Source organism: Trichosurus vulpecula, chromosome 8 (assembly GCF_011100635.1).
Source record: "Trichosurus vulpecula isolate mTriVul1 chromosome 8, mTriVul1.pri, whole genome shotgun sequence".
Classification (NCBI taxonomy): Eukaryota; Metazoa; Chordata; class Mammalia; order Diprotodontia; family Phalangeridae; genus Trichosurus; species Trichosurus vulpecula.
The window spans coordinates 84352103-84374673 of NC_050580.1; the positions used below are offsets into that span (position 1 = coordinate 84352103).

Genomic DNA, 22571 nt, shown 5'->3' on the forward strand with positions numbered 1-22571 from the left:
CCGCATAAATAAAATGACTCCTCTTTTGCTGTCTACATTCAAGATGGTGCAGTGGGAGGAGAACTAGATTTGGAGCAAACATAGTGTATTTGTAGCTCTAGCCTAATCACTCCCAAAGCCTTAGTTTTCTCATCTTTAAAAGGAGATTGGACCAGATGACCTTGAAGTCCCTTCTTGCTTTAAATCTATGCTCCTATATCCACGTTTCCCCAATCCTCAAAAACCAAAGAAACCCCAATCTTGCCTTGATATTGCCTTCTTCTCCAGCTATCCTCATTTCTCCCTTTCAAAGCTTACCTCCTGGAAAGTATTGTCTGGATTCCTTGACTCCATTTCTTCACTTTCTACTCACTTCTCTGTCTCTCGTCATCTGATTTCTGATCCCACCACTCAATTTAAATTGCTTTATCTAAAGGTTTCCAGTGATTTCTGAGCTGCTCAATTTAAAGGCCTTTTCTCAGTGTTCCTCTATACAGTTCTAAACATTTTTCGTCATTATTCTTCTTGGCTTTCTCTCTCCAAAAGAAGTATGTATATACACATACACACACACACACACACACACACACACACAAATTCCACATACATATAAAGGATACATGCATATATGTTTATAGAAATGTGCACACATATAAACATACTTGTACAAGTGCATGTGTTTATTTGTATACATGCACACATATATCTATCTTTTTTCCCTTGACCTCTGTGATTACTGTCACCTTGTCCCTTTCCTACGTGTCTGACTGTTCCTTCTCTCTCTTTTGCTGGGTCACCCAACTCCAGCCCACTAAGCATGGACGTCTCTCAAGCCTTTTTCCCTGGGACCACTTCTTACCTCTTTTTGCACTTACTCTTGGTGAGCATGTCAGTTTCCATTGCTTCAATGAGCATTCTTACTCAGATGACTCTATCCCAAATCTCCCTCCTTAACTCATCTCACACTGTCAGCTGCTTACTAAACATTTCCTTTTTGCTGTTTCATAGGCATTTCAACCTCAACATGCAAAATGGAACTCACCTTGGACCCTATACTTCCAAATTCTTCCAAAGTTTCTGTTTGTGAGGGCACCACTGTTTCCCCAGTTACCCAGCTGTCACTGCTGACTCTTCCCTTTTCTGGTTGACAGTTTTGTCACTCTCACCCTGACACTATCTCCCCAGAGTTCCCTTCTCTCCACTCACATGGCCATCCCTCTAATTCATGCGCTCATCACATCTTCCTTGAACTATTACAATAGCTTTATAACTGGCCTCACAGTTTCCAATCTTTCTGCCCTCCAGTGTATTCTCCATGCCAAAGATCTTTGAAAAGCACAGCCCTGACGATGTCATTGCCACTTGTAAAATTCTTCTGGGGTCCTCTATTGCCTCTAAGTTAAAACACAAACTTAGCTTGGCATTTGAAGACCTCCACAATCTTGTTCCAGTCTCTTTCCATTACTCCCCTTCACAACAAACTGGTCTCTTCGCTAGTCCCCACACTCAGCATTCTGTCTACTGCCCCCTATGCCTGGAATGCATGTTCTGCTTCTTTGAATCTCGAGTTGCCTTCAAAGCTTAGCTCTTGGGAACCCATTCCTGATCTCCCAGTTGTACTCTTGTTCTTTTCAGTTTAGTTTGCATTTATTCCACTGTGTTCATGTTGGGTCTCCCAGTAGAACGTAAGTTCCTTGAAGTCAAGAACTGTTTTTCTTTTTTTACCTTTGTTTCCCTAGGGAATAACACAGTGACACAATAGGTACTTAATGGTTAAATGGAATCATCCAGCCTAACTCAGAGGATGTACTTAAAAATACTTGAGTGAGCCATAATCATTCTTATATTCTGTCTTCTTCCCTTAAGCATAACAAATGTCAGAGGGAGGGAGACGGAGGGGAAGCCAGATTCCCAGGTTTTGTACATAGCATGTAGGATCAGATGTTGTCTTTATATTCTGTTTAATGTCTTTGTAAATATCTATGCCAAATACTGTCTTTACCTTCTTGAGTGACTGACTCTTTTAGGGGTATTTGGATGACATGCAGTGATGTGGAAATCTAGCGGCTGTTTAGATATTCTTTTATAATGATGATGATACATACGAAGCTAGTTTTGTTTTTTTTTTAGCAAACATACAGATCTGAGATGATAAATTGTCAGGGAAGAGAAGAGTATGTGGGATTTCCAAGACATTTGAAGTTTGCTCCTTTAAATGATTTGGTGTGAAACTTTTTTAAAAAAAGGAATGAGGCCTGAAAGACAGCACAACTTTAATACTCGAAAAAATAAGCCCAGTCATGAACAACTTATCACAATACAGATTAGCATGAAAACTAGAGCTTTAAAAAATCCTGATCACCAGGATAGTGAAGCCAAGACAAAAAAAAGAATAACTAGAGACATTTCATAATTACTAAGAAATATTGTACGATACTTTAATTTACTATGGAAAATACAAAAATTGAAGTGTTTATTAACAACAGATATATAAAAATGTAACTACATGAACTTACTAGGCAATTGAAAATTAACAAAGTAGAACAGCAGTGGTTTTTTAAAAAAATGAGGTATTATTACACTGTAAACTAAAACCAGAGAGAGCATAAATAAAGGCAATGTGTAATTTAGTAATTAAAACAGTTGTATTTTTCATTTTCATAACAGACACAAATTTTCCAGTAATTGTGGGTATGAGTCATTAAAAACAACAGGTTTGTATATTTCTAAAGTGGCATAGCTATTGATGTATATAGACGCATCATTAAACGTGCACAAGAAACCATAAATCATCTTTATCAAATAAGAGCTTTGTTTACATCTTAAAACATTTAAACCTGATTACTTACATAGAATTCTTTTGTGCTTATTAGTTATTATCAACCTACTTTAAACACCTCATGGTCTAGCTCAGGCAGTACAATGGAGAAGCGATTTTATTTGCACATGAATCAGACGAAATCAGTTAGTCTGCTACCTTTTATAGCCTCTATATTTCCTTAGTAAAGACACCATTCATTAGAGATCACTTAAGATCCCCAAAGTATTTCAGAGCCACTTTCAGAAGGAGAGATAAGTACATACAACAGGTCCTTCCTTTCCTCCAAACACTGGTTGCTTCAAAATCTCAGAAGAATGAGCTTATTCATTTCTTCAACTCTTGCTGAAATTCTGCTGCTGGGAGTGTAACAAGGAGATAGCAAAAACTCAGAAAAAGATGGGGAAAGTTTATCTAAAAAAGGGTGTTTGCTGGTAATAAATGCTGGCATCGTTTATTGTTATTGCAACAATAATAGGTAGCTTCTGAGTTTTCAGAAGAAAAGCTAGGAATGTCTCCAGGAAATAAATCACAATTTAAGAAAAATCTGTCACAGGCTAAGAAAACTGCTTCACTTTTACTAATGCAAAAATGCATCAGTAGCTATGAAATGAAATGCAGCTCTTTTCCTCACGTACTACTTTGGACTTTTTTTTTGTATTTAGAATTTGTTGGGGGAAAATGAATATTTGGGCCCAAATACTGAAACTATACTACTCTGACACAAATCTTACTTGATATGTTCACCCAATTTTGTCCTGCATTCCAAGTCTATTTTTCCAGTCGTTGGTTCCAGCACTACTGGCCATTAAAAACAAGACTGGACGTAAGCCCAGGCTGTCAATCAAATTTTCAAAGGAAAATTTCTTTCATTTTGTGCTTTTCTAGGATTTATTTCATTCACAACTAATTTGATTGGATTTCACTTTCTGACATCCAGGTGCTTTTAAAAACACGATGGTTACACAAATAAGGGGGTCTTCAAAGTAACTAGTTTTCTGCCAATTTCAATAGTGCATACTTTAATACTTAAATGCATATAATCTTAAGCCCAGTTAGTCTGAAAAGTTACATTCCTGTACAATCATCCCTGTTGATTTGTAAAAGCTGTATACACATCTAAAACCCTGAATTTATTTTGTAAAAATAAATCTTTAGCAACAAATAACACTATTAAAAATTCCATCCCCCCCAAAAGCAATTATTTACATGCTTTTCAACAATCAGCTTAATCTTTACAGAACTAAAGCTAGAATATTAAAAACACTGTAAATTTCCGTTGCAATTAAAATTGTTCACTTCTGTATGAAAATATGGCTACAGGCCTTATATTAATTGTGTTGTAGCTATATGCTTTGCTACTGTGTGTTAATAACACATAATCTGCCACTGGGTTCTATTCTAGAAATGCATTAAATATTGCACTTCAATCCCCTAGTGGTACATGTGTGACATAATTATGGAGACTGGCAAAGTACTATAAAAAGAGATCCTAAAAAAAAATCCTGGTGTTACCTATTGACTCCCCCCGCCCCTTCCCTGTGCCAAAGTTTCTGTGGTTTTTGAAAACTGCACATAGATTAAATGTACTTCACATTTAATAATCCAAAAAGTCAGTATCTGAAAATCGTTTAGCTTATTGTAGTGCTGAAGACAGAAGCAAGAAAAAGGTAAAGGCACAATGAGAAAAGAGTGGATGCTACATATAAAAATACTTTATTTCAGGTCCAAAGTCACTCCAGCCCAAAACCTTCTGAATTTGAAATCCCAATGATCAGTTTCTGCTTTAACTCTTTTTTGTTCTTATAAGGAGGCAGGCAAAGTTGGTTGAAGCAGGTATGGGCCACTGGTAGCCTAGAAAAAAGATAAGCTTTAATTAGAGTAACCCATTTTTTTGTAAAAAGCAAAACTGCTGACTGCCAATGAATGCCAGTACACACACTCTCTCTCTCTCTCTCTCTCTCTCTCTCTCTCTAAGTTACGTGATCATACCACACCTTCTGGGTTTTCAGAGGCAATCTTGAATTTTAGGTAGGTGTACTGAACACATTTTGGAGGCATTTAATACACTCAACTTTTAAATAATCTTGCTTTCAAAGACCACAGACTTTGTATTCCTTCTGCAGTTTTTACTTTAACAAATTTCCTTTTTTTTTTTTGCTGAAGACTCCCTTCTCCATTTAGTGTTTCTGTAGTTAATCTAGGATGCACCTTCTTTCTCTTGTCAAGGGTCATGTTTTGATAGGAGTTCCCTGACCAGTTTGATAAGTATTCATGTGGTGAGCATTTACTTGAGGCTTCTCTTTGTACTGTTCTATGGAGAGTATAGATGCACCCCCTGAAAGATGGATCTCAGAGGCTATGAATGAATGTTGGCCTCCTCAGGGATGACTGCTTTTGAGAGAAACCAGTCCTTTGTGATGGCCTATAAATGGGGAAGTTTTCTTTCTTTTTTAAAAAGAGTTTTTATTGATATTTTCTGTTTCTTATATCATCCTAGTATCCCATGTGTCCCTCCTTTTCCCTTCCCGGAGAGCTATATGACAAATTATATTTTTAGAGAAGAAAAGAAATTCAGCACAGCTGATTGATACAATGAAAAAGTCTGAAATCATGTGAAGTGTGTAACACCTGTGGACTTTCCACCTCCTTGTAGGTTGGGGGTGTTTTCTCATATCTCTTCATTTGAGTTCCACTTGATCTTCATAATTTTTTTTGGTATATGGTTGTTCTTTCCAGTTACATTGTCGTGGTCATTGTGGATACCGTGTTCTTGGCTCTGCTTACTTCATTTTGTGTTAGTTCAGGTAGATCTTTTCCAAGCTTCTTTGTATTCATCACACATATCATTTTTTTATATTTCAGTAATATTCTATTATATTCATGTGCCACAATTTGTTTAGCCTTTCCTCGATTGATTGGCATTTGATTTGTTTGCAACTTTTAGCATTAACAAAAAGTGCTGCTACAAATATTTTGGAGTATATGAAAACTTTCTTCTTATTGCTAGCTTTTTTTGGGTGTAAGCTCAGTAATGGAGTGTCTGGTCCAAAGGATAGGGACACTTTAGTCACTTTGAGTAATTCCAAGTTGCTTTCCAACATGATTGTGCCATTTCACAGCATCGCCAACAATATATTGGTATGCCTATCTTTCCACAACCCTTCCAATGTGGTTGCTGTTTTTTGTCATTTTTGCAGGGTATGAGGTGAAACCTCAGGGTTGTTTTCATTCGCATTTCTTTTACTAGTCAGTGATTTAGAGAATTTTTTTCATGTGGTTGTGAATACTTTGCAGTTCTTCTCTTGACAACTGTTTGTTCATACCCTTTGACCTAAATGAGAATTTTAAAATTATAGACTTGCCCTTTTTCTCTCTTCTTAAAAGCAATAGAATGGCTGTCCTGGGGTAGAAGTACATGGGAAAACTTCTTGAATTCTCACTCACACTCACATGGCTAAGAAGAGAGTCCCTGGACCTCAAGCCCCTGGCCCCATCTTGAAAGGCTATATTGTAACATCTCAGACTTAGATGGCAGATGGTGAGAGGGGAACCATGTGAATAATGTTGGGAATTCTTGAACTTCAGCCTTCTGGATAAAGGAGAGGACAGTCTATAGGCGGCACAATCCAGAATCTAGCTTTGCAGCAATGAGGAGGGTGATTTTCTAGACAGCTCTAGCTATTTCAGAAGAAGACAATCAGGTACCTAGCACCTAAAGCTGAAGGAATAGCAAGGCATTAATACCAGGCTATGGTGGGTGTAAGGGCCTTGGACTCAGTCCTCCACCATTACTGTGACTTATTTGGATGCTTTAGGTCTGATGGGACAGGAGTTGTCTCTTTAGCAACACAAAGTGGGCTCCTTTTCTGGGTCAGACCAAACCTAGGGCAGTCCCAGAAGGCTGGATATGCCTGCAGGGTTCTTTAGATGAAAGTAGTACTCACTAGAAGGCTTCTTTCCTAACAACTCCAAGCTCATGTCCCTTTTGAGAGGAATCCAAACCACAGGGTGCTCTTATGAAAGTGGAGCGTATTAGGATCCTGGAGGAAGATAAGATTTACTGGAGAGGGAGGAGAATGTGTTTGTTGGATACCAAATGTCCTTTATGTAGTTTTACACTTTTACTGGGGGCAAAATAAAGGCTTTCTCAAATACATGACCTTGTTTTCTGTTTGGAATCTGGGAACCTTTTCACCCATATCTATGGAGACCTGGAGCTATATATCCAATTTATAGTCTGAGATTTCCTAGAGGCAACCCTGGATATGGATAATAACAGAGTAGTTTTCCTCCTTGACTGTTGCTGCCCCCCACCTCATACCTCCTTCCCCCTCTAAATTAGATCCAGTTCATATGACTTTAGAGCTTGGAGCTCAGAGTCATGAGTTTTCAACTCTCTTTTCAACTCAGTTCCAATATGTAATGTATAATGCTCTAAGTTCTGAAAGGCATTCTCTCTCTAACTCTGTCTTTCTATTTCTCTGTTTCCCTCTCTGTGCCTAAACTCCAGTCTTGAAATAACCACTAGGGAACAGAATAAACTAGAGAAAAACATAAGTAATTTTAATGAACAAATCATGCCTAAATCAAACTTATACTCATGCCAGTCCCCAACATTATAAAAAAATTTGTTATAAGGCTTTAAAATTTGTCCTTTATAAAATAATTATTATTCAGATACTTATGAATATATGTTAATGGTGGTAGCTCATAAAATCACGAGAACCAAACGTGCCTCTTTGTTAAAGTTCTCAAAACACTTTACATCTATCATCTCATTTGAGACTCACAATAACCTTGTGAAGAAGGCAACACAAATATAATGGTTTCAGTTTTACAAATGGAGAGACTGAGGCGCAGAAAGTCTTACTGACTTGACCATAGTTACAAAGCTAGAAAGTGCCGAGGCTCGGTCTGAAGCCAAGGTCTTTCTTACTCCGAGCCTGGTGCTCTCCTGTGCCATGCTGCTTCCCTTCATAAGCTAAGGAGGACATAACAGCTTTTAAAAAGCAAGAAACATTTCTACTTTCAATCATAATAGCAATACATCATCTCCATATTTTTCTCAAACTGAAAACAATATCCATACAAGTGATTTTAAGGTGAACGTGGAGACATAACTTTAATGTTTCCTAGCTTATGAGTAATATGATAATGATGGTAGTGACGGTGGCAAGCGTTCCACAGCCTTCCTGATTTTATTATCACACTGGTGACCTTCACATTGATTATAAACCTTGTGCTAAGGTACTAATAAACAATACTACTGAGGGAACTAAAAAATTTACACAACATTTCTGAAGTAGGAAAGTAGAAGTGGATGATATTGTTAATGGCGTTCTATCTCCTGACACTGACATTTCATCCAAACAGTATGAAGCCAAGTTCCATGCTATAACAGCATTAGGAATATAGCGCAATTTAGAGAGTTCTCTCAGTAGCTAAAATTCAATGTAGTGTAAGAGAAAACCGATATAAAATGTATGTGGCAGGGCTGACAGGTGGCCTCACATATGTACCCCCAACTCTTTGGAAACCTTTGTGATTGGCTGAATCAACATTACACTTCCCAGAAAGGACTGATCCTTCAGTATAGAGCTACTCCACGAGACTTACCATAACATTATGACTATGAGTGGTTTAATGGAACCTGCTGCTTGCCAGGTCTCCTGATGATTTTTTCCAGTAACTGGGGGCCAGGTTAAATAATTTTATTGTTGTTGCTCAGAGATTTTTTCATATTCAGAAAGTGCCAATTTGTAATAATGACTTGTCAAAAATGTTCACCATTAATTTTTGATATCCAGTTTTTATTCAAAGAAGAAATGGAAGGAATGGGGAGAAAAAGAAAATCTATTATGCCAAAAAGACATATTTCACCAAGAAATATATACTTTCAACCCTGTAGAATAAAAATACAAATAAAACTGAAAATTTACCAGTTAGTAGAAGTATCATGCTTTGAAATCTTGAAATTCAAATCTGCCATCCCTCCTACAGGTACTCTGTCACTTCCTGTGGTAAAATGTAGTAACTTCTTTTGAAGATCAAGAGGAAACCCAAGCACAACATCCCAAAAGTATCTATCATAATAAAGAATAATTTTAAAAAGGTTTTTTTTATAAAAAAAAACCAACATAGTTATCCTACATCTTAGAATAAAATCAGCCCTAAGAGGTAAACAAATCCCTTCAAACAGAGTAACTCCTTTGATGTAAGGTTAAGCTAATTTAGTAGTTCTATAAATGAAGAAAATTTCTCTGGTAGACCTTAAAAGACTTCTAAATGGTCCAACCATGGGTAGTAACAAAGTCATTTTCTCTTATGAAATGCAATGCTTCTAGTTATAGTTTGTTACTAAAATTTATTCATCTTTCACATATATAAACTATATATACATACGTTTGCATACTCTGTGACCAAAATTGTACTTCAATTTTTATCAACTCATTAATTTTTTGAAATTTATATTGCTGTTACCATTCTTCTGAGGAGCGCCAAGTGCTTCCACTTTTAAAATGTTCCTAACAGCATCTCTCTGCTAAGAAGGCTCATGCTAGCCTTTGGTGTTTAAATGAGCATGAATGACCAAAAAATGTTGCACAGAGCACATAATCTTTATTTTCTTAAGTAAAAAAAAAATTTACCTTATAGTAAGGTCAGTTTTCACATAGCCATCGTACTGAGTGTTTCTCTGCAGAGTGTGCATATCCAATTCAGGACTCCCACAGACCAGAATTTCTACCTCTTCTGGGCGAAGCAGCTGCCAATAATTAAAAATTAAAATGACTATTAGTCATAATAAAAAGTCTTCTGACAATGGTTTGAAAAACTTAAATTGGAAATGTTTGAAAATCACAAGAGTGTGCTTTCTTAGGATGAATCAAGTATTTTACACTGAGGAAGCATTTTCTCAACTTCAGTGTTAATAGATCTAATTCTAAAGAATAACATTTTTTTAAACTGTGGGGAATAAATTAACTCTTTAAGATCATTAATAACTGTGACATTGATATAGTGTTTTACAGTTTATAAACCACTGAAGTAGAGAATACTGGACAGTATGCTGGGACTCATCTGCTCCCCAGTGCCACCAATTCTACTTTTATAACAATGGAAATTATTTTCATAAGTAATAAATTTATGTAGAGCTTTAAGATTTGCAAAGAACATCCCCCAGAGTAACTCCATAAAGTCAAGTAGTTTTGGTTATTTTTGGTATAGATTTGGATATATCATACCGGGAATAAAAATTTAAAGAGACAGCCTGCTAGAGGCTTATATTCTTGTAATAGGAGATAACATATATAAAGCAGTAGGGGTCAGGGAACAGTATCCGATCTGGGGAATTTTAGGGGCAATTGACAGGCCCTTTCCAGAAGCAACGGTTATAACTGATTTGATGACTGTGCCCAGAGCTAAGAGGTGGAAAGTTTATATGTGTGCAGCAATGCCGTCCACAAAGCTTCAGGGCAGATGGCAATATGTCACTGGTCCATGACTGCACAGGATATGAAATGCACTCTGGTCTGGAGCTGGTTATATGTAATGAATTAGGTCAGGATGTCCTCAGTTACCCATCAGGGTGGCCATGATCACATAGACAATTTGTGGATGAACCTTGTGTGGTAAATCAGAAAAAAGTACTGGACCTGGAGTCAAGAAGACCTGGGTTCAGATCCTCATTCTATTGCTTACTTCCTGTGTGACCTCAGACAAGTTACTTAACCTCAGTTACTAGTTCACTCATTTGTAAAATGAGGAGGTTGTTCTAAATGACTTCTGACTTACAACTATAGATCTATGATTCTATGTGTCAGAGACAGGCCCTGAACTCAGGTATTTCTGACTCCAAGGCTGATTCTCCATCCACTATGCAATACAGCCTTTCTTATTACCATCCATCACCTCATAGTGGTTGTTTGCCCAAAGCCACACAGACAGTAAGCATAATCTCCAGATGGGAGATTCAAATCCAAGCCTCTTAGCAAATGGTTCAACAAGAATCTGACTTACATTCACTCTTCGAGATCCCAATTAAATCCCACCTCCTCCATGAAGCTCCTCTGACTTCTAGTCCAGGGTAATCTCTCTACTTCTTGTTCTCTCATAGTACTTATTGGCCTGATATTTGTTGCTGGTATCATATATTTTGGGAAGTGATTATATCCTATCTTGTATCGTTCTCTAGTTTTTTCGTGTGTGTAGGTCAAGCCCGCATAAAAAGATTGCATGCTTCTCAAGGACAAAGATTTTCTTGCATCCCCTACAGCATCTAGCACATTGTATAAGCTTAGTAAATACTTGCTGAATTGAAAAGAATTAGGGGTTAACTTCTGGCTCCCACTATGGAGTGTCAGGAGAGTTTATCAAGTTCAATACATTGACAAGTTTAGGGTCTTACTGATGAGTACTTTCCTCAATGAAGCAGATCATCATCCATCCTGCCTGTCCCAGGTGACTCTTGTCCATGTCCTCCCAAAAGTTTGCCATGGGAATTTCAACCAATGTGCTTCGAGCCTCCCTTGAGTTCTATTCATATCCTGACTATGCTAATGAAGCATTTAGATTACCTATTGGTAATCTATTACTCTCATCCTCATCTGCTTTTTGGATCATAATTTTCTTTAATGACAACCTTTATATTACCTCGTATTTGTAATTTCTTGTTTGTAATATGTTGCAGCTAGCTCATTGCACCATGCCACTCTCTCTACTCCACTTTGAGTTATCCTCAACTTCAATTCTTCAGAGACTATAGTGCCTTATGAAACAAACATTCATTAGTAGAAGAATCCTGATATTTAAAAAAATGGCCTTTGTTATGGGGGAAAATGTTGGAGTCGTTAAAAGATCTCTGCAACTCCTCAAAGGCAATCCAGCCTATTCTCTTCCATCTGTTCAACTCTACTCTACTCACTGTCTATCTTAAATGTCTGTGCCAGATCTGTCTGTCTATCTATCTATCTATCTATCTATCTGTCTGTCTGTCTGTCTGTCTGTCTGTCTGTCTATCTATCTATCTATCTATCTATCCATCCATCCATCTATCTATCATCTTTCTATTATTTATCATACACACACACACACACACACACCCTGATGGATAAGCTCTGTAAATGGTTCATAGAATTGTGTCTCTTAGTTTGAACGGGTAATTTTCATCCACATGTTTTTTAATTTTTCCCACATGAAGTTAGGCAAAGGTTCTTTTGAATTATTTTGGATTTCATTTAGGATGCTCTGCAATGTTGAGAGGACTGACATAATCAGCACAATGTTACCCACAAAGAGGACTATCTAGCGAATATCATCACCTAACAGTAATTTTTGCATTGGATCTCTTCAATAATAGTGGTGAACACTTTTGGTGATCATATTTATATAGCTGGAAAAGTAGATGTATGCGTTTATTACCTATTGATCCTCTCAGTAACCTTTTTAGTAGCAATGAGATCTAAGATTTTTTTCCATTTAATTGGTAAATTCTCCTTTTTCAGCTATTGAGGACCTCTCAATTCTTTGACAATTATGTCACCTTCAGCATGGGCTTCCTCTTTGTGTACTTGATCTAGTCCAGCTGCTTTTCCCTTTCTGCCCTTTTCCTTGATATTTCCACTTCCTGTATAAGCAACTGAAAGTGATTCAAAATGTAAAGCCAGGTCTATGATGATATGATATCAAAATGATAATGGCTTCTCCGTTGGGGAGTCAGGAATGAATCCCGAATGCATTTCAATTCAGCAAGTACTTATTAAACTTATGCAATGTGTTGTTTGTCCTTTGTTTTTGAAGAGGACTAATGATATCACAGGTTACATCTTGACTTGCTCATGCATTGGATTTAAGACACGCAGAGTTACACAAAGTCATCAGCCTCACTCTCTCTTCCTGAGTCCTCGAAGTCCAGTGGCAAGACAAAAGTAAGGACAACTGATAATGGCCCAGAATGCAGTGGATGACCTTGGCATCTTTGATGTCTGACCAAGCTCTAAGTGTTCTACAATGCCTGCTTCAGCTGCCTTCATGGCCACTGGAACAAACTGTTCTCATCTGTCCATTCTTCCAGGGAAATTCTTCACATGCTTGATGTGGGCATCCCCCTAATCACTGACAGATTTGAGGCCTGTCAGTTACCCTCAACCTGGCTGAGACATTTATTGGGTGTGGTTGCTGTACATGCTAGAACTTCTTGAAGCCACAGGTGAGAGTTGGGTCAAACATGTGGACACAAAAGTGGATGAGCAGCCCTGGAAAGGAGTTGGTAAGCCTTCACACCAAAGGTACTACTCCTTTCTCAATACCCCATACACCCCAATGTGTAAATACATTGTAGGGGATGCAAGAAAGTCTTTTTCCTTGAGGAGCATCCAATCTTTTTATGTAGGCATGACCTACACATGTGCAAAAACTACAGAATTGTGTAAGACAGAGTAGAATCACTTTCCAAAGTACCCTGATACTGAAGACACTATGTTATAAAAATCCCAGCAGATCTTTTTCATATTTCAGTTGTTTATTTTCCTTCTTCCAATTTCATCTTTAAATGTACTTGGGATGACTTTGCTTAGTTGAGTCTCTGGATGAGCTTTATTTACTGTTTCATTTTTTCTGTCTTCCGCTTTTCACTATTTTGAGATGATATACTCATAGTCATCTACCATTCTCGTCCACTAGATTTTACAAATGAGTTTATATTAAAAACAGGTGTTGCCCTTGACTTCCATCATCTCTTTACATGGCAAACAGGTTAGTTCATACATTCTTTTGGTCTCTTCATTAGGGCAACTAATTTACAATTGAGAAACTTCTGCATGAAATTGTTATAAGTGGCATTAATATCCATCACTCCATGCATTTCCCATTTTCCACTGTCAACTTAAATGGATTAGATTGGATTGGCATTGGCCACATAATTTCATTGGTCTAGGGAACTCCTAGATGAGGAAATGCCTTCTACCAGTACAGGTTGGCTCTTTCTCTTCAACTTATGGCCTCAGAGAGTTTTTGAGAGCACTAAGAGTTTAAATGACTTACCCAGGGTCACATGGCCAAGATGGATTAGAGATGGGACTTAAATTCAGTGAGAGAAAATTGAGAAAGAAGTGGAGAGGACTTAGGGTAGGGTTTTAGACTTGTTCACAGCTAAATGCATGACATAAATGAAGGAGCAAAGGAGACTGAGAAGGAAAGGTAGACAGCTATGTGAGAGCAGTGGCAGGAAAATATAGAGGTGTGAGAGAGTGGATGAGTGTCAAAGAGACAAGAAAGATGAGGATTGAAAAACAGTGATCAGATCTGGCCCTTCAGAGATCACTTGTAAGTTTGGAGAGGGAGTTTCAGTTGAATGATGAAGAGGGAATCCAGAGTGCAGGGAGGTAAATAGGTGAGAGAAGATGCAGAAGAGGCACTTAATCTTTCTTGAGTTTAGCAGAGAATGGGAAGAGAGAACTCAGGAGGTGGTGAAGGGACATCAGAGTAAGTGAGGGTTTATTAAGAAGGGAGGTGATAGAGGTGTGTTTACAAGTAGAAGGCAAGGATCCAGCAGACAGGGAGAGATAGAAGATTAGAGAGAGGAAGGGGACGGGATCAAGGGTCAGATAGAGGGAAAGGTCTTGGCAAGGAGAAAGGCCCCCTCCTTATCTGTTACAGGAGGGAAGGAGGAAAAAGTGAAGAAAGCTAAGATGAGAGGAAGAGAGAAGAGGAAACTCTCAGTGAATGGCCTTAATGTTTTCAGTGAAGTATGAGGCAAATTCCTGGGGGTTGGGGTGGAAGCAGGAGGAGTAGCCTAGGAGGTTAGGGGAGAGACCAGAAAGTTTGGAAGAACTACTTGGAAAGTAATCATAGGCTACTTCCAGGACTATATTTGAAGTCTTTCAAGAAAGAAACATAAAGAGATAACAGACAAGCACTCTTTTCCATCCCAAATAACTTCCTTGCTTCATTCACACATATCGCCACCCCCCAAATATGGTGAACTATAGACTTTATCCAGAGGTCTTTTACCAAAAGGGCAGCTAGGTGTCACAGTGGATAGAGTTCTTCTGAGCCTGGAGTCAGGAATACCCATCTGTCCCTGAGTTAAAATCTGGCCTTAGATGCTTACTAGCTGTATGGCCTTAGGCAAGTCACTTAACCCTGTTTGCCTCAGTTTCCTCATCTGTAAAATGAGTTGAAAAGGAAATGGTGAACCCTCCAGTATCTTTGCCAAGAAAACCCCAACTGGGTTCATAAAGTCACACACAACTGACAAACAACAACAAAAAACTTTTACCAAAAATTGTGGAGATAAATAAATACAAAAGGGCATATAGAAGCAAACAGGGCTTTTTTGTTTTCATGTTGCTAAAGTTAATTTACATGTAGAAATTTATTATTTCATTGAAATATTTTTTTAAAAATTTGCATATTTGAATTTGTTGATAGTTCCATACATAAAGGAAATAAACAAACCTTAAAATTATATGAAGATACAAGAAGGTAGATGCATAAACTCTTTCCAATGCAACTGATGTTCTGGGGCCCCAATTTTACCAAAAAAAGAACTTCCTACTTACTGTTCCAGATGATAAAGTTCAGGAAAAATTTCACATTGTTGCTCACAGTTTGGAGATAACAACCTAACCTGTCTGTGTTACTGCCCTAGAGTCAAGCTACCTGCTATAGATTTAGGGTGTAAGTTCCTTGTCTTTGCCCTTTCTTTATATCCACACTGCTTAGTACACTGCCTGGACCATAGTTAATTTCATAAAAGCTAACTGATTGATTGATTAAAAGTTGCTGTTGAAAGGGGAGAGTTTGAATACCACCACCACCACCACCACCACCACCACTAGGGACATGTGCTAACTTTTCTGCCCAGGAATTTGCTGTAACTCAAATTTCCTATACTGTTTCTGAAGAGTGAAGGCCATTCACCCTGAGCCAATGGGGTGTCTTCAGTAACTTGGGAAGTTTTGGGGGGTCTTTACCCTTTTGTATAAAGAAAGGGAATAAGGATAGGGATTAATACTAAACTGAAGGTTGTACAAGGGATTCCTCCTTCAGGTGGGGTTGGATTAGATGACTTCTGAGATCCATTCCAATTCTGAGATTGTTTGGCTAACTGGACCAGAATTTTATCCAGTCCACTTGCCTAATTAATATTAATAGCTCAAATTTATATGGATATTTATAAAGTATATAAAATAGGCCAAGTAATATGATTATTATTTCCATTGTCCAGATGAGGAAACTGAGGTTCCAAGACTTTTTTTATTATTTTTTTTATTTTTAGTTTATAATACACGGTTCTACATAATTTTGAGATCCAGATTTTCTCCCCTCCCTCCCCTTCCCTCCCCAAGACGGCATGGAATCTCATATAACTACCATGTATAACTTCGCATTGAATTAATTTATACACTAGTCAAGTTGTGGAGAAGAATTATGACCAATGGAGTGAATCATGAGAAAGAAGAGACAGAACCAAAAAAAAAAAACCCCAAAAACAAAAGAGAAGAAAAAAGGCGAGCATGAAGTGCGCCTCAATCTGCATTCAAACATTACTGTTCTTTCTCTGGATGAAGATAGCATTCTCCATCGTGAGTCCCCTGGAGTTGTCCTTGCACCTTATGTTGCTTTTAATGACCTAAGGTCACATGGCTTATAAAGTAGCAGAGTAAGGAGTTGTACTAAGATATTCCAGCTATATATCAAATATTCTATGCTGCCTCTCCTTGTAGGAGTTGAGTGTTGGTTATCTCCAGCCCTGTTTTAACTAGTTGAAAAAAATTTTTTTATGTCTGTAAATTTTATTGATATGCTTTGTTTATACATTATAGACATATCTATACTATCCCCACTCCATAAAAGGGCTCTTATAACAAAATGAAATAAGCAAAATTAACAATATGGTGACCTCATCTGAAAGTTTATGCAACATTCCACACCTGTAATGCCCCAACCTCTCCAAATAAAAAATGATAATATAATAATAATAAACATAAATGTATTGAAAATATTTTCTACTAAAAACCTCATTCATCCAAAAAATTGTTATTCATGATCAGGACTGTCATGCTAAATTATTTTTTTACTTGCATACTGAAAGGCCTACTTGGTAACTTAAAGCCAAATCTCTTACCATTAATGCATTGGAAGCACATACACTATGAAATCCATAATAAAATGCAGCAAACTGTTTGTAGATAGATTTGTTGAGAAGGAAGTCAATATATAGTTGCACATACTCTAGAAAGAGATTATACATTTGATTAATTAATATAAACAAATGGTTAATTCAGATGCATTTCAGACAAAAACACATATATTGAACATACCTTTCCTATTCTGATTGGTAACTGGAATTTTATCACCACCGGATTTTAAATTATATGATTTGATTACTCCAAATTCTTCTTGGAAAACCTGATGGTAGATGCCATTACAATACATTTTTAAATGTTTCTATGATGATAACATTATTATGTAATATTCAACCAAGAAATAAGATTTAGGGAAAAAATACTCTTGCATTACATTTTAAACCCTCAAGATGCTAAAATAGATCACTTATTGAATTTCAAAACAATTTAACATTATTTGTCTTCTATGTTGGCCAACTCTTCCCTCTCCTCTCAATATCATCCTTACCCATGGTCTTACAAAAGACATTATCCAAATTGGCTGCCCAGAAATTTTACTGGCTGACTCAGTTTTGATTTTACGTCTAACATGCTTTCCTATCCTAATAAGAGGTCTGTCATTACTGCTTCGAGATACTTTTGTTTAATATTTTATTTTTTTCAATTACATATAAAAGTTTTAACATTCTTTAAAAATTTTTTTACTTCCAAAATTCTCCTCCCCTTGAGAAGGTAAGAAATTTGATGTTATACATGTACAGTCATGCAAAACATATTTCCACATCAGTTATGTTGTGAAGAAAACAAACCAAACCAAAAAAAGAAAGAAAAAGAAAGTTTAAAAAAATTATGTTTTGATCTGCATTCAAACTCCATTAGTTCTTTTTCTGGAGGTGGATAACATATTTTGCCATAAGTCCTTCAGAACTGTCCTAGATTATTGTACTGTTGAGAATAGCTAAGTCATTCACAGTTGATCATTGTACAATATTGCTGTTACTATGTACGATGTTCTCCTGGTTCTGTGCACTTCAGTTTGTACCAGTTCATGTAGTTTTTTCAGGTTATTCTGAGAACATCCTACTTATTTCTTATAGTACAACAGTATTTCATCACAATCAGCCATTCCCCAACTGATGGGTATTCCTCAATTTCCAATTCTTTGGCACCACAAAAAGAGCTGCTATAAATATTCTTGTACATATAAGTCCTTTTCCTTTTTGTTTTTTATCTCTTTGGGATACAGACCTAGTAGTAATATTGTTAGGTCAACGAATAAGCACAGCTTTATAGCCCATAGGGAATAGTTCCAAATTGCTCTACAGAATGGCTGAATCAGTTTACAAGTTTACCAACAGTGCATTAGTGTTCCTATTTTTCCATATCTTCTCTAACATTTGTCACTTTCCTTTTCTGTCATAGTAGCCAATCTGATAGGTTTTTTTCCACAAGTATGATTACTGTGTATTTCTGTCCATCCTAGATTCCCCTATTTATCCTACTCTCACTCTCCTTTCACCTTGTCCATCCTCAAAAGTGTCTTGCTTTTGACTACTGCCTCCTCCCATCTGCCCTCCCTTCTATCACCTCCCCCTGCCCCAAACACCTTCCTCTCCTACTTTCCTGTAGTGTAAGATAGATTTCTATACCCAACTGATTGTGTTGTTATTCCCTTTTTGAGCCAATTCTGATGAGAGTAAGGTTCAAGCACAACCCCGCCCCTCCCCCCACCTCTCTCACCCCTCCACTATAAAAGTTTCATGCTTCTTTTATGTGAAATAATTTACCCTGTTCTGCTTTTTCCCTTCTCCCTTCTCCCAGTGCATTCCTCCTTCTTACTTCTTAATTTTATTTTTTAGATGTTATCCCATCATATTCAACTCACGCTAATGCTATCTTTGTATACTCCTTCCAACTTCTCTATTGATAAAGCTCTAAGGAGTTACGAATATCATCTTCCCAAGTAGGAATGTAAATAGTTTAACCATACTGAATACCTTATGATTTTTTTTTTCCTGTTTACGTTTTTATGCTTCACTTGACCCTTGTATTTGAAAGTGAAATTTTCTATTCACCTCTGTTTTTTTCATCAGGAACATTTGAAGGTCCTCTATTTCATGGAATGTGCAGTTTTTTGGGTAGGTGATTCTTGATTGTAATCCTAGCTCCTTTGCCCTCCAGAATATCATATTCCAAGCCCCCCAATCCTTTAAATTTAGAAGCTGTTAAATCTTGTGTTATCCTGACTATGGCTCCATGCTATCTGAATTGTTTCCTTCTGGCTGCTTGCAATATTTTCTTCTTGATCTAGTAGTTCCGGAATTTGGCTGGGAGTTTTCATTTTGGGATCTCTTTAGGCAGATTTTTTCAATTTCTATTTTACCCTCTAGTTCTAGGGTATCAAGACAGTTCTCCTTGGTAATTTCTTGAAAGATGATGTCTAGGTTTTTTTTAATCATGGCATTCAGATAGTCCAATAATTCTCAAATCATCTCTCCTCAATTTATTTTCCAGGTCAGTTGTTTTTCCAATGAGAAATTTCACATTTTCTTCTATTTTTTCTTCTTTTGATTTTATTTTATTGCTTCTTGATGTCTCATGGAGTCATTAGTTTCCACTTGCCCAATTCTAATTTTTAAGGAATTATTTTCTTCAGGGAGCTTTTAAATCTCCTTTTCCATTTGGCCAATTCTACTTTTTAAGGAGTTTTCTTCAGTGGATTTTTGTGCTTCTTTTACCTTTTCATTTATTCTGTCTTTTAAGATGTTATTTTCTTCAGTATTTTTGTGCCTCCTTTACCAAGCTGTTGAATCTTCTTTCTCATGATTTTCTTGCATCACTCTCATTTCTTTTCCCAATTTTCCTTCTTCTTCTTTTATTTGATTTTAAACTCATTTTTGAGCCGTTCCAGGGATTCTTTTGGGGCCTGAGACCAATTCACATTTTTCTTTGAAGCTTTGGACTTTTTTGTCTTCTGAATTTGTGTTTTGATCTTTCACAATGATACAGGCCTGCACAACCTGCGGTCCACCAAAGGATTTCTCTACATTTTTCGTGGGCTGCCCAAAATCCTTTGGTGGGCTGCAGGTTGTGCAGACCTGCCATAACAACTCTAAGTTCTTTTTTTGTTATTTGCTTATTTCTCCAGCCTATTTCTTGATTTTAAACTTTATTTTAAAGTTAGGCTCTGCTGCTAGGGTGGAAGGGGCACTGTCCAAAGCTTCAGGTTATTTGTGTTGCCGTTTTTAGAGCTAGTTGTGTGTGTGTGTGGGGGAGGTCTATAAGTTTTTAATTCTTCCAAGGTGGCATGATCTAAAGAGAGGTGTGTTTACTACTCTCCTGGCCTGTGCTCTAGTCTCTGAGTGATCACAAGCACTATTTTTTTTGCACTGGAACTGTGACAAAGGTTCCCCTCTCCCCCACCCCTAGGACTACAAGCTCTGGTGTGGTAGTGCATCTCCTCACATTTGGACTGTACTCCAGGACTGTGACCCAGATCCATGTAGAGGGCAATGCAACAGAGTCCTATACCCAGTAACAGAAAAGGGACCCTTATAATCTCCTGACCAGTTGTCTAACCCTCTTACCATCTGTGGGCTGAAAGCTCTAGAAGCCACAGCTGCTAATTCAGTTGCCTCTAAGGTCTGCCTGGGCATTGCCTGTGCTTCACTCTCACCTGAGTTCGACAGACCTTTCCTGCTGACATTCTAAATTGTCTGGGGCTGGAAAATGGTTTCACCCCATGCTTTTGTGGGTTCTACTGCTCCAGAAATCATTTTGAGGCATTATTTAAAGTTATTTGTAAGGGAATTTTGGAGAGCTCAGGCAAGTCCCTGACTTTTCTCTGCCATCTTGGCTCTACCCCTTCGAGATATTTTTGGATTATATTGATAATTCCTAGTTACCTGTAAACCTGTGGATTTCTAATTATTCGTAGATATTGGTAGGGAAGATTGGTCTCTACCAATTTGATTTTTGATGCGAGGGCACAGTTTGAACTTTGTTTCAAAAAGAGATCAAAGATAGCAGCTGAGCCAAAGACATGCTGATTTCCTACCTACACACTACCCATATTATTTATGATACCTTTGCTTTTCTATAAGGTGCTAAGGCTTATAAAAACATTCATCTTCATAGAATTTTCTACTCCTCTGTGATGATCAGCGATCTATATTCAAGGCCTTTCTAATCTATTTGTGACTACCTTTTTGTTTCCACGTTAAGCTATAAGGTACTTGGGAGTAGCTCTGTTACCTTTCCCAAATAAGCAGCCAGGTGGCACAGGGGATAGAGCACAGAGCCTGGAGTCAGGAAGATCTGAGTTCAAATCTGGGCTCAGACACTTATTGGCTATGTGACCCTCAGCAAGTCACTTAACACTGTTTGCCTCAGTCTCCTCATCTATAAAATGAGCTAGAGAAGGAAATAGCAAAACACTCCAGTATTTTTGCCAAGAAAACTCCAAAAGCAATCATGAAGAGTCAGACATGACTGAAAATGACTAAACAAACAAAACTAGGTATTCCCAAACACCTCATATCACACCATGCAACTAGTAGGCACCATATTCAATAATATGATGACAGCAAAACTTTTATTTGATCCTATTTTGAATATTATATGTCATTTTGTTTTACATTTATATTACCTGGAAGGTTGAGTAAAAATCTTCTTCAACATTGCCATCATGTGATAAAAGTTCATTTAATCCATGGGCCAATTCCTGTAAAAATGAATATTATGTGCTATTTTATATAATTACATTAAGTGATATATATGTAATTTTGCTTAAAATGGAAATTAATACAGTAAACAAACTATTTACATATTAAAGCATAAAGGTAATATATACCTGGTTATATATCAGTTGGCATGGTGTAATAACAAGAGGGATGTTTTTCTGAAAACTTTTCTGTTATAACTCTAAATATGTACCTAAGAAAAAAATTTTCCTTATCAAAATATTCTTAAATCATTGCAAAGTTTTCTGGTAAGTTAGATAACTGGACAATATCTACATTATTCAAGAACATGAACTAGCTTGCTGAGGACTCCCTATTTGACAAGGAAAAAGTGGAAAGTAGTTTAGCAAAAAAAATAGGTTTAGATGAGCATCCTATACCATATACCACAATATATTCCAAATGGATAAATGATTAAAATATTTAAAAGTCACATTATACACACATGAGGAAAATAGATAGAGGTACGTTTCACAATTATGAGTAGGGGAAAAATTCTTAACCAAACAAAGGATACATGAAACCACAAAAGACAAAACAACTTAAAGTACGTGAAATTTTGAGCACAAAATCAATGCAACTAAGATAAGAATGGAAATTTGATTTGAGAGAAAAAAACCACTGTATCTAATAGTGATGATAAAGATTCGATATCCAAGATCTATAGCAAAGTAAAGCAAGTATAAAAGACCAAGAACCATTCCTCTAATGAATCAGATGTCAAAGGATATGAGCAGTTCTCAAAAGAATTGCAAATTATCAACAATCTCATGAAAGACAGCTCCAGATCAATAGCAATAAGAGAAATGTAAATTAAAGTAACACTAAAATAACATTAAAATAACAACTAACGCAAATTAAAATGACAAAAGATGGAAATTTTCCATTTTGGAGGGGATATGG

General features: G+C 37.0%; 1 protein-coding gene across 1 annotated transcript in view; it reads right to left on the reverse strand.

Moving 5' to 3' along the window:
• Positions 1-4437: 4437 nt before the first annotated feature.
• Positions 4438-22571, reverse strand: part of HECTD2 (HECT domain E3 ubiquitin protein ligase 2) — a 122463-nt gene continuing 104329 nt past the window's right edge. The window contains exons 17-22 of the mRNA XM_036735485.1: positions 21575-21649; positions 17122-17209; positions 16926-17032; positions 9448-9563; positions 8740-8883; positions 4438-4651 (exon numbers count right to left, since the gene is read on the reverse strand). Of these exons, the coding sequence (XP_036591380.1) occupies positions 4531-4651; positions 8740-8883; positions 9448-9563; positions 16926-17032; positions 17122-17209; positions 21575-21649 (651 nt within the window). The 3' untranslated portion in view covers positions 4438-4530. The remainder of the gene's footprint in view (positions 4652-8739; positions 8884-9447; positions 9564-16925; positions 17033-17121; positions 17210-21574; positions 21650-22571) is intronic.